At 40.0% G+C, this 11,636-nt stretch overlaps 2 protein-coding genes across 2 annotated transcripts in view; one reads left to right on the top strand and one right to left on the bottom strand.

Annotated features, from left to right (window-relative positions):
- The window catches only part of RXFP1 (relaxin/insulin-like family peptide receptor 1), a 52,223-nt gene extending 43,575 nt beyond the window's left edge, over positions 1-8,648 (top strand). The window contains 6 exon segments of the mRNA XM_009325320.1: positions 182-253; positions 2,413-2,484; positions 3,496-3,725; positions 4,973-5,383; positions 5,901-6,119; positions 8,185-8,648. Coding sequence (XP_009323595.1) covers positions 182-253; positions 2,413-2,484; positions 3,496-3,725; positions 4,973-5,383; positions 5,901-6,119; positions 8,185-8,486 — 1,306 coding nt within the window. The 3' untranslated portion in view covers positions 8,487-8,648.
- Positions 8,649-10,171: 1,523 nt separating this feature from the next.
- The window catches only part of LOC103918068 (chromosome unknown open reading frame, human C4orf46), a 2,741-nt gene continuing 1,276 nt past the window's right edge, over positions 10,172-11,636 (bottom strand). The window contains exon 2 of the mRNA XM_009325311.1: positions 10,172-11,547. Coding sequence (XP_009323586.1) covers positions 11,392-11,547 — 156 coding nt within the window. The 3' untranslated portion in view covers positions 10,172-11,391. The remainder of the gene's footprint in view (positions 11,548-11,636) is intronic.

Below are 11,636 nucleotides of genomic sequence, written 5' to 3'. Positions count from 1 at the left end.
CCACTGGCTTAGCAAGCTGAACAACACTAAATGAATGTCACTATTTGCAGTTGTAACTGCCAGTTGTACAAGTCCTTCCTACAGGACTGGAAAAGCAAGTGGATTATGTAGTTTGACTTTATCTTTGAACAAGCTTTAAGGAAGATGTACAAAGTTACTTATGCCTATGTTGTATTTACAGGAACCTTTCTTACAACCCAGTCAAGAAAATACAAATAGACCAGTTTGATTTTCTAATTAAACTCAAATCCCTGTAAGTATCAAGTTTTTATATTTTAGCTATATTTTCTTTGTGATCATGCACGTCTCCTTCAGAAGGACATGATCCAGAATATGTTTTAAAAAAAATTGCCCATGAAATAGTTTATAGTTATGTTGATGATCCTCAAAAATTTGAGCCTGGGAAATAATTACTAGCAATACTCAAATTTTCCTTCCTGAAAATATCAGTTTCATAATGGAAATTTTTCTAAAAAAAGAGATCATAAATTCAGCTAGAGAAGGACATTTTCTTTTCTGCTATTACAGAACAAGATTAATGCAACCCTCATTTGACCTTGTACAATTTGTTCACAGAGCTTAAGGGTCATGCAATACCCAGTTGGGGCTATTAACGCCATGGGCAGGTACCATTAGGATATGTAAAGACGGGAATTATAAAGGAATTTGGTATATGTACAAGTTTGGGGACATATTTCCCTTCTTACAGAATCTACTGCTAACACCATGAAAAGAACAATATAAACCAAGTACGATTCAGCTGCCGTATCAGAGGGAGGTGGGACTTTTACAAATCTTTTAGAAGAGTTTAGGGGGAGTTTTTGTGGGTGCACTAACACAGCAGCTCTAACCTGAATTCTGCCAGCGGAGCTCTTCCTAAAACTGTGCGATAGTGCAGTGACAGTCTTGCAAATCTGAAACTATCCTGCGGTAGATTTAAGTACATCTTCACTGCACATCTGCAATAACCAGCTTGGTAGAGCACAGCATTGGTTCTTGGCGGTCATCATTTCAAAGTGGTTGTGGAGATCCAAAAAGAGATGTTTCCTTGGATAGGAGCGTAATAGGAGTTTATGATTTGACCCCTGAGCTGTAGCCAACAGTGCAGACGCCTTTGTTGATGAGTCCCACTTCCTCACAGTGATTTGGAATCCAGTGGCCAAATTCAAGTAAATTTGGTAAATGGCTAATGACCTGAAAATACTAAATATGCACAAGTTTCATGAAAATAAGCAGCTGAGCACAGAAAACAATAATTAATTACCTCCGTAACAGTCAGGCTATAACATATATTTTATCTATCATTTAACACCAAAGAACTCATGCAATTGACTGACCACGACCTTCCATATTTGTAAGTTGAGAAAGTTGTTAAATCTTAAGATAGATCTATAGGAAACTGTATGTTTCAGCACTCAGTTTGTAGACCACCAGTTGCTTCTATCCCAGTTTAAAATAGTAAGAATAGCTGGGGAAAGCACACCCTGGGATTCATTGCAGTGCTTAAATAAAACCAAGAAGTTTCCGTATTTGGGGCTTTATTCTTGTCTCCTAGCAAAACTACTCACCAGCCTGAAAAGCAACTAACCAGTAAGACTGGTACCTTTCTCCACTCTTGCCTAAATGTGCTCAGAATTCACAGGAATATTGTGCTCAAAGCATTGAATGGTGAATTCAAGTAAGGCTCCCCACAAGAAGAACCAAAGACCTCTGACTGGTCGCAATTTAGAAGACACGCTGCACACCTAACCAGTGGATGGGATGGACGAGAAGAATGCAGAAACTGAAGTTCTAAAAGAACAACTTCCAGAGTTACACTTTACTGATCTAGCACTGCAGGGGAAATAATAGTGCTGTTTTCAATATATTATTAAAAAAAAAAAAAAAAAAAGAAATCCCATCTATGTGTCACAAGAAAGCCAACGTTTTCCCTTACCTGCCGTGTTCTGTGTCCCAGCTTCCTGCTGCTCTTGACACAATGAGGACTGAATTTCTGCAGTGGTTTGTTTGTCTAGTAAAGCGCTCCCTAGGATAAAAAACAGAAGAGATGTAAAATATTACTATTGGAACAAGTTACTATTTTCCCAGAGATGATGAAAGAACATCAGTAGAACAATACTTTGGAAGGGCAACATAATAATCAGAGATTGCGCTGCTGAGAGTACTAAAAGAGCCTCCTTTGTGATTTTGGAAGAACAGCAAGTTTATTAGAATTAACTGAAATTCATTTTATTCCACTTTAGCTTTTATGCAGACTTTCTGTTCAAGTTTCAAAGGGATGACAGACTAGATGCAATTAAAGTTCACCTCTAGATACATATAATCATAGAAACACAATTAAATGCTCATAAAGTTTGTTCTTTTACTACACTGAGTTACTATTGCCTTTTATTGAGAGTATATTGTTTACAGCAGCTTGGAGGGCATTGAAATTGCAAACATCCAGAGAAGAATGTTCAGACCCCTGAGAAACCTTTCCCACATGTAAGTAACTCAAGTTGCGCCAGGGGAGGTTTAGATTGGATGTTAGAAAAATTCTTCACTGAAAGGGTTGTCAAGCATTGGAACAGGCTGCCCAGGGAAGTGGTTGAGTCACCATCCCTGGAAGTATTTAAAAGACGTGTAGATGTGGTGCTTATGGACACGGTTTAGTGGCGGACTTGGCAGTGCTAGGTTAACGGTTGGGCTTGATGATCTTAAAGGTTTTTTCCAACCTAAATGATTCTATGATTCTATGATTCTAAGTAGATTATTCCAGTTTGCTTTCTTTGGTCTGAATTTTACAATTTACAGAATGCTGAATGTCGTGGTTTGACCTCAGCCAGCAGCTGAGCACCACTGATTCTATGATTCTATTTTTTTTAGTAAAAGTGAGAAAACTCGTGGGTTGAGCTAAGAACAGTTTAATAATTGGAATAAAATAGTAATAAGAAGAAGAACACACAAAGCAAGTGATGCACAATGCAATTGCTCACCACCCACCCACCGATGCCCAGCCAGTCCCCGAGCAGCGGCCCCCCCGGCCAGCTTCCCCCAGTTTATGTGCTGAGCATGACGTCCCATGGTATGGAATATCCCTTTGGCCAGTTTGGGTCAGCTGTCCTGGCTGTGCCCCCTCCCAGCTTCTTGTGCACCCCCAGCCTTCTCAGTCGGTAGAGCATGGGGAGCTGAAAAGTCCTTGGCTAGTGTAAGCGTTACCTAGCAACAACTAAAACATCGGTGTGTTATCAACATTGTTCTGGTCCTAAATCCAAAACCCAGCATTGTACCAGCTACTAGGAAGGAAATTAACTCTATCCCAGCCAAAAGCAGGACACTGAATAATTAAAAACAAAAGTGTATGAGAAGCAGCATGCGAGCAGTTGTCAAATTTGACAGTTTTTAATTAATTATTCTTCTTTCAGAACATGTTTTCTGAGAAGTTACTAGAGAGTTTTGATATTCTGGTAACCAAACTAGAACCATCTCTTATCTGTTTTTCTTTCTCACACCCAGATATTTTAAGAAATTCCAGTACTGTGGATATGCCCCTCATGTGCGCAGCTGTAAGCCCAATACTGATGGGATTTCATCCCTTGAGAACCTTTTAGCTAGCATCGTACAGAGAGTGTTTGTCTGGGTTGTATCTGCCATCACCTGTTTTGGAAATATTTTTGTTATCTGCATGAGGCCTTACATCAGATCGGAGAATAAGCTCCATGCCATCTCAATAATGTCTCTCTGCTGTGAGTACTCCATGAGCAAAAGTAAAAGAGTATTGTTTTAGTCTGCTCATAGTGTGTACAATATTTGTTATTATAATATAGTGACATATTTCCAGCACTGGATTAACTGAACTTTCATGCTGTTGTGAATGACAATACAAAATGCTGTACCTTAGGCACCAGGAGGTCTCTCTGGCAGCTGATAAATTCCAAAGGTTTCATGTTTGATTCTAATGCTGCGAGTATTGTGTCAAAATCCCACTTTCTTCAGCACGAAGAAATACAATTCCAAACTTTTCAAAGGCCCATAAACCTAAATTTTACCATGTATTTTTGAGTAAATAGCAATTTTTGTGTGTAAACATTGTGTTCGAGACAGTTATTCTATTTTTTGCATGAGCAAAATGTTACTTATGCAAATATAGAAAATCAATCCCTCCTAGCTCCCCAATATTAAGAATTAGGTTTTTTTTATTTTAGTCCTAAAAGGAAGACAGGTTTATGGACGAACCATCTGGCAGTACAGTCACCATAATCTCAAGTACCCTGTCTCAATACAGGAGACTCTACAAGTATTTCACAGATGCAATTAGTTGCATTTTGAAAGGTAATTGTCAACGGCGTATAAAATGATTGCAACCTTTCTAAATACAGCATGTCAGTGATTTTGAAACTGTGTTGTTTAACCATGGGAAGAGTCTAAACACCACACAAAACTTCCAGCCAAAATACCTGAGAAGCCTTCAGCTGTATGTTGACAGCTCCTCTTCACTTACTAGTCTTAGAAGAGTATGCACATCAGTTTTGAACTAGCATAAGATGGACAAACCAAAACGAAACTTTGAATCCAGCAGAGATGCCCTACTCAAAGCAAATGATCTTAAGCCAAATGTCAATATGAAAAGGAGTAAGACCTGAGAAAAAACGGGTTGCAAGAATAATTCTATAAATGAAGCCATATCTTTTTCTACTTGCAAACCAATTTTATCTGAGCTTCAAAAAATCAGGTTGGAAGCAAGTATGAAACATAGACTGTCAGTTCAAATGAAAATTAAAAAAAAAAAAAGGAGGAATAAACTGAATTATACTGCCTTAATTGTAATTCATAATAGCATTCCAACTATAATATTGATTTTATATCTATACATTAGCTGACTTATAGATATGTACTCGTATATATGTGTGTATGTCTGCTTTCCAATATACATATACCCAGAGAATGGGAAATTCAGATGTGTAAATAATGATGTTAAGCACTGTGCCCACAGGTGCTGACTGTCTGATGGGAATATATTTATTTGTGATTGGAGCTTTTGATCTTAAATATCGCGGAGAATACAACAAGCACGCTCAGTTGTGGATGGACAGTATTCATTGTCAATTGGTGGGATCGCTGGCTATTCTGTCTACAGAGGTGTCGGTCTTACTGTTGACTTACCTGACTTTGGAAAAATACATCTGCATAGTTTATCCTTTTAGGTGTTTGAAGCCCAGAAAATGCAGGACAATTTCCATTTTGGTTCTTATCTGGATAATTGGGTTTGCTGTTGCTTTTATCCCACTGAGCAATAAGGAATTTTTCAGGAACTACTATGGCACCAATGGCGTCTGTTTTCCTCTTCACTCAGAACAATCAGAAAGTTCAGCAAGTCAGATTTATTCTGTTGTCATTTTTTTAGGTAAGTTGCATTTCTTCTTTATATACAATTAGAGCTGCAAATGAACTTAATTTTCAAACAAATAAGATAGCTTTCCTGTGATGTTCACACCTCTTCAAGTAAGCACTTAGAAGACTTTTTCCAGCCTGAATATTTTACTATATTAGTTAGATACTTATGTATCTTAAAATGCATGAAGGGCTGAGAAAGTAGAAAGAAATTAATGACCATTAAGTTCCTGAATGAATAGACTTTGTCAGGGAAGTAGAGCAATGGTTAAGACCAGAGGAGAACTACGTAGTTTGGATCAGATGGCAGCCATTTATAAAGTGACGATGAACGAAATAAATACCTCAGCAGAGGCGAAAATTCAGTGTTTGGGCGAAGACAGGCTCAGAGCTTCTGGCTGCTTAATTCTACGGGACTAGCAGTTTAGATGAAACATTTTTCTTTACTACCCAGCCTGCAAATAGGTGATGGGGAATTGCCATTATGCTGTCAAATTATAACTGATAACTGATTTTAACTTCTTAAACAGGTGTAAACTTGGCAGCTTTCATCATCATTGTGTTTTCCTACGGGAGTATGTTCTACAGTGTTCACCAAACAGCTATTACAGCTACTGAAATTCAGAATCATATTAAAAAAGAGATGATCCTTGCTAAACGTTTTTTCTTCATTGTGTTTACCGATGCACTATGTTGGATACCCATTTTTATTCTGAAACTCCTTTCTTTACTTCAAGTAGAAATACCAGGTATGTCCTTTCTTTTGTGAGGCTGTTTCCACTGTATCTGTATGAAGAGTGTTGTTTCTACTTCAGAAGAATTGAATGTATTGAACTATATTACTGTAATGAACTTTATTGTGTGTACATATATATAGATATATAACATATAATGAACTATATAGTTTTACTACTGCATTGAACTATATTACTATAACCATCAAAGATTAGTCACCTTTGAGTCAGCCAAAAAAACCCCAAAATTCAAATCGTTCAAGCCTGTCTCCATAGAATATCTGTAAAATGTACAAAATGTATTTGAAAACCAAGGCTGAATTGCACTGGCTTTTCTCATCTTACGGCTTTTGCTGATTCTGTTGCCTAAATACAGCTCAAGACAGTACAGTGTTTCCTATCTTGATTTAAGAATGTGACTCTTATCCTGATATAACTTTCTCTTACAAACTGGTACTTCTAGTTCAAAACATTAAGTTATATAAAGCTGTGCTTACCTTCTTTATGCTATGAATATATTCCCATGTAAAAATAGCGTAACCTAAAAGATTAAAAATTGCACTTTATTTTTTTCCTTCTCTTTGCAATACCAGTACATGCCAGAAAAAAATGGCCTCGTTACAGAGGGCTTGTAAACCCTGTTAAGAAAGAACAGGTGAACGTGAGCAGTGCCATCAGCAACAGCGGATTCAGACTCAACGTACAGATATATGTCACAATACTACGTTGGCGAGAATACATTTTAGCTCAGAGAATTTTGTGCTGACCAGGAGTGTTGGGAGTTACCTTTTCAAAGTTCTGACTTGCGCTTCAAGTGTCTGAAAGTTACATTGATTATGTCAAATATTTTCAGTTATTTCAAATCTTCTAAAATGCTTCTTCCTGACATTATCAAACCACCTGAGAAGTTTTAAAGAAAATATTGTGAAAAGTAGAAGCAGATGTATTCTGAGTCAAGAAACCTTGAAGAAATCTTGCTGAACGGCAGGGTGGTCTCGGGTTCAGCAAATGAATGTTCTGCATTAGATAAACCAGACTAAACAGTAATTACTCATTTCATAAAATTAAAGACATCACATAGTTGTCTAAGTTTACAGAAGTTTTAAACCCCGTTTGACAGCATTTCTTTTTCTTTGGGGATATGCTATGACAGCTTTTGAAGTAAGCATCTGCATGTTTCCAAAACTGTAGACAATGTTATGGGCATCAATAGGAACGTATTGATATTGCAACAAAGTCGTAAAGCCAGAGGGGGCGGGGAAAGGGAGAGTGAATTAAGCTTTTTGTACCGCTTGGAACAGTTCTATAATTGTCTCATAAATCAAACAATGCAGTGGAGCGAACCCGCTAACATCTCTCAGCACTTTAATCCTGTCCCTTCTCCGCCCGCCCCTCAGGTAACAAGCTGACTTATCTCCCAAACGGTAAGGATGAGAAGGGGGTGCTGGAAAAACGCACACAGACCTTGATATAGGCAGGAGAGCAGGAAACCTTCAGAAAGGAAGACGGTGTGAACACGGAAACTCTTACCAACAGGGCAAGCAGGAAATAAGGAGGATGTATACCATGCCCTTTGTGGGGAGAAGAATGGAGAAGAACTGGTGCGGAGGAGAAAACCAGCCTCTGAGGGGACAGAGGGACTGGAGGATGTTGTTTCACGGGAGGACAGGCCATCAGGGACATCCTTAGGATTGGATGTCACTAGTCGTGGGAAGAGGATGGGGAACAGAGATCACAGGAAGAGATAGGGAGCAAAGCAGAGACAAAAATGGGGGTCAGCCAGAACGAGAAGTGTGCCAGGGCAAACAGGGAGCTATGGTACAGAAAAGTAAGAGGGCTAAACGGAACTACTGGGAGAGTAAAAAAAGTCAGGTTTTGCAGGGAGTCCTGGAAACAGCGGGAGGTAAGAGGGCAGTGCAAGCCTAACAGTGAGAAGAAAAAGAAAAGTACCTGTTGTGACATGAACTCAGCCTAGGAGCGCATGACCGCCCCTCTCGCCAGGCATCAAGTGCTTGCATGAATTAACGGGTACGAACGCTGGAATGCATATTACAGCTTCCTTTCTTTTTCCTTCCCTAAGGTACCATAACTTCTTGGGTGGTGATTTTCATACTGCCAATAAACAGTGCTTTGAATCCTCTTCTCTACACTTTGACTACACGACCTTTCAAAGAGATGATTCATCAGGTTTGGTATAATTACAGACAAAGAAGATCCAAAAGAGGTAAAGGCAGCCAGAAAACATACGGTCCATCATTCATTTGGGTAGAGATGTGGCCAATGCACGAAATCACACCAAAGCTAACGAAGCCTGTGCTTTGTACAGACTCCTCTGACGCTTCGGTGACTACACAGTCAACACGACTAAATTCATACACGTAAATACATTCTGAATCTTCACGGTGACATCCGCACTGTCAGCTTCGCATCTGTGGGCTTAACTGCTTTACAGCAATGGGGAAAAATGAGGGAGGTATGACACCTGGGCTCATGTGAACCAAAGCCGGAAGAAGCGGGAGCAGTGTGTCTGTTTGCAGGTAGAACTGACACAACCATCACTTTACCATCTCACAACAGGACCTGACGTTTTGACAAGTCATCCTAGATCAGAATGAGAAGCCAGTTGTTTGGTTTTTTCCTCCCAGAAGCCAGGAGTGTGGAAAAAAAATGAATTGTCATTTAAAACATCTCACCCTGAAAGCAGAATGTTTCAAAATCACCCATCTTGGAGAAAAAAAAGGCTATTTTCATTAAACGTCTTTTTTTTTAATTCCCCATTTCAACAGCTGAATTTTTTTTAAGAGTTGATTGGTTTCCTCATTAAGAATTTTTTTTTTCCTCAAAATTTCTGACTGGCTCTATTTAGGCTGCATCACCTCTTAAAAACTTTAGGGAGCAACAGCCCTAAGAAAAACATTTAAATTACATAATTAGACCAGTTTATTATATTTGTCAAAGCCAAACAAATGAAAATTTTATTCCTTTTAAAAATTTATGAACTATTTCACTCATGTAAAGACAATCCTGAAATTGTAATGATCGTTCTAATTAAGGCAGAAACAGAACTGGGGGGGGGTGGGAGGGGGGGGAAGTTTTTTTCCCTCAAAGTTTTTTTCTCAAGTGAGCGTCCCCCAGCTACAGCTGGCGGAAGTTTCCCCCTTCAGAAGAGCACCAGTCCCTGGAAAGACAGGACTGAATATCCCAACATCTCGATGCTGCTCTTTTCCTCACTGTTTCTTAGTGGGCTGCCATAAGCAGCTCCCCACAGCTTGCAGACTTCAACAAATTTCAGTCTTAAGATGGCTATCTCTGTACATGCAATAATGGGAGATGGCCAAATAGAAGACTATCACGCCTAATAGGTGTCATGACATCTACATTTTAATCACCTTGTGCTTCTGATTGGATGCATTACAGTTAAAATCATTTAAGGAGCACAGCCATTCAGCACTTTTTGGGGCACTATTTTACTTCCCAGCGTTACAAGGGTAAAAAAAAAAAAAAAATTATCCCATCTGAACCCTCTAGAGGCAGTTCCTTCGCATATACTTACTGAAGAGAATTTTTTCCATTCCCAATTACTACGATTTCCCTAGTTCTTACAGCACTGTGCTCACAGTTCGGTGGCCTAGAAGCCCACAAAGGTAAAAGAAAAGCTTCTTTTGCATTGATGATTCGAAGTTTTTAAAATGAAGTTAAAAGATACTTCCAATGTTTGCACTTAACTTCTTAACAGCGTAAGAAGTAGAATTAAAAAAAAGTGTGACTCACACTTCAACTGTTTACAGAACTTTGGATTACCTTGAAATCGAAGATTGTTAAGCATCTTGTTTCCACTACTGTATGTTTTATTGAAATAAAAGATTATCTGCCGAACAAAACGACTTCTTTTCCAAGTTGCTTAGCAACATTTTGGGTTGCAGCATTAAAAACAGCTAAGTGAAATCCTGCCACGTGGATTGCCTTTAACTGGGGCGATTAGAACTCAATTTAATAGAACTTGTGTACGCTGAGGGGCAAGCCTTCTCAACGACTGTAACTGCTTTTGATGAGATATGCAAGGATGTCTGTCCTTACCATTACTTCTGTTTTTCACTTAAGTTGATTATGGATACATTCAATGTCATCTTTGTTTCTATGAGTAACACAAGAATATTCATTATTTCAGAATTTTTTGTACATCTTTATTGTTTCGATAAGAAAACTACAGTTTGCCTTTTAAAAAGTCCTTCTACCGGTAAAAATAAGGCTGACTAACAAATCATGGTACAACCATGTTCTTCTGCAGCCTCCCACTGCATTTCAGCATTACTTTTTTTCACATTGCTCTGGTAAAGATACAGGAGTTTCAGTACAGCTATTTACTACACATTAGCGATCTTTCAGACCAAAAGGTTCTGTTAACAATAAGGTCTAGACTAACTAACTAGCAACTGCTTAAGGCAAAGATATAAAATAGGACCAAAGGCTGAAAAAGGTCTGATGTGCCTCCCGAGACATGGGATAATGCGTTTCACAGATTCTTTTGTAACTGATGGAAGCTTTTACTTACAGTTCAAAATAATCCATCCTATCAGTATAAAACAATGCTGTTTGTTTGTTAAACTTCTGTCATGCAGAGGTATATGGTCCATCACAAGGCACTTTATTACAACAAAAGATAGCGTAAAATTGTTTGCAGTAATCAAACATCTTGCAAAAAGTCTGCAGCTTCACAGAAATATATTGCAACACTGCTAAAAATAGTAAGGTTTGGGATACAGGGCTTGCCATGTTATCCCATCCTCAACACGAAGAAAAAGTGTGCATAGAGAAAAACTGAAGTTAGTTCAGCAAGTTTCTCTGGAGGTGGCAGGGTTTCCGCTGGTGGCAGCTCTTGAAAAGAAGGGCTGACGATACGTCCTTGCAGGACGCCACTTCCTCACCTGTAACGAGCTCTGGACGCACCACACATACGAACTTGGCATCCACCGCATTGACAAGGAAAACGAAAAAGGGGGGAGAGCGTTTCATTTACGAGATCGCTTGAGCTGCAACAGAAGAGTCTAAAAATCACAACCGATTCCCTAAACAAAGTTATTTTGCTCGGTGACTCACACACGACATCCATACAAGTCGGCAAGTATTTCTGAAAGAACCGCGGGCTCACGGGGAGCTGCTGAGGGAAAACAAAAACCCACGCGAACTCCCTAAAAACGGTGGTTCAAAAACCCCCGCGCTCCAGTCCGACACAAGCGGGGTGTGCGTGACCCCCCCGCGACCCGGCCGAGCGGCCGCGGGGGCAGGGTCAGCCGCTGGGCTTCAGGGACTCGTACCCCTCCCTCAGCAGGTCCCGCCATGTTCTGAGGAACCGGGCGTTCTCCGAGCACTTGGTGGCGAGCTCCTCCACCTGGGCCGACACGGCCGACGTCGCCTCCAGGATCTTCGCCAGCGAGAAGGCGGCCTGGAGCAACGGCAGAGAGTTTGGGGGTCGCCGACGCCCGCCCGGCCCCCCCAGGCGCCCTCCGCGAGGGGACCCCCGCCCGCCCGCCC

This window comes from Pygoscelis adeliae, unplaced genomic scaffold (assembly GCF_000699105.1).
Source record: "Pygoscelis adeliae isolate BGI_AS28 unplaced genomic scaffold, ASM69910v1 Scaffold170, whole genome shotgun sequence".
Lineage (NCBI taxonomy): Eukaryota > Metazoa > Chordata > Aves > Sphenisciformes > Spheniscidae > Pygoscelis > Pygoscelis adeliae.
This window is presented reverse-complemented; position numbering and strand designations above follow the sequence as displayed.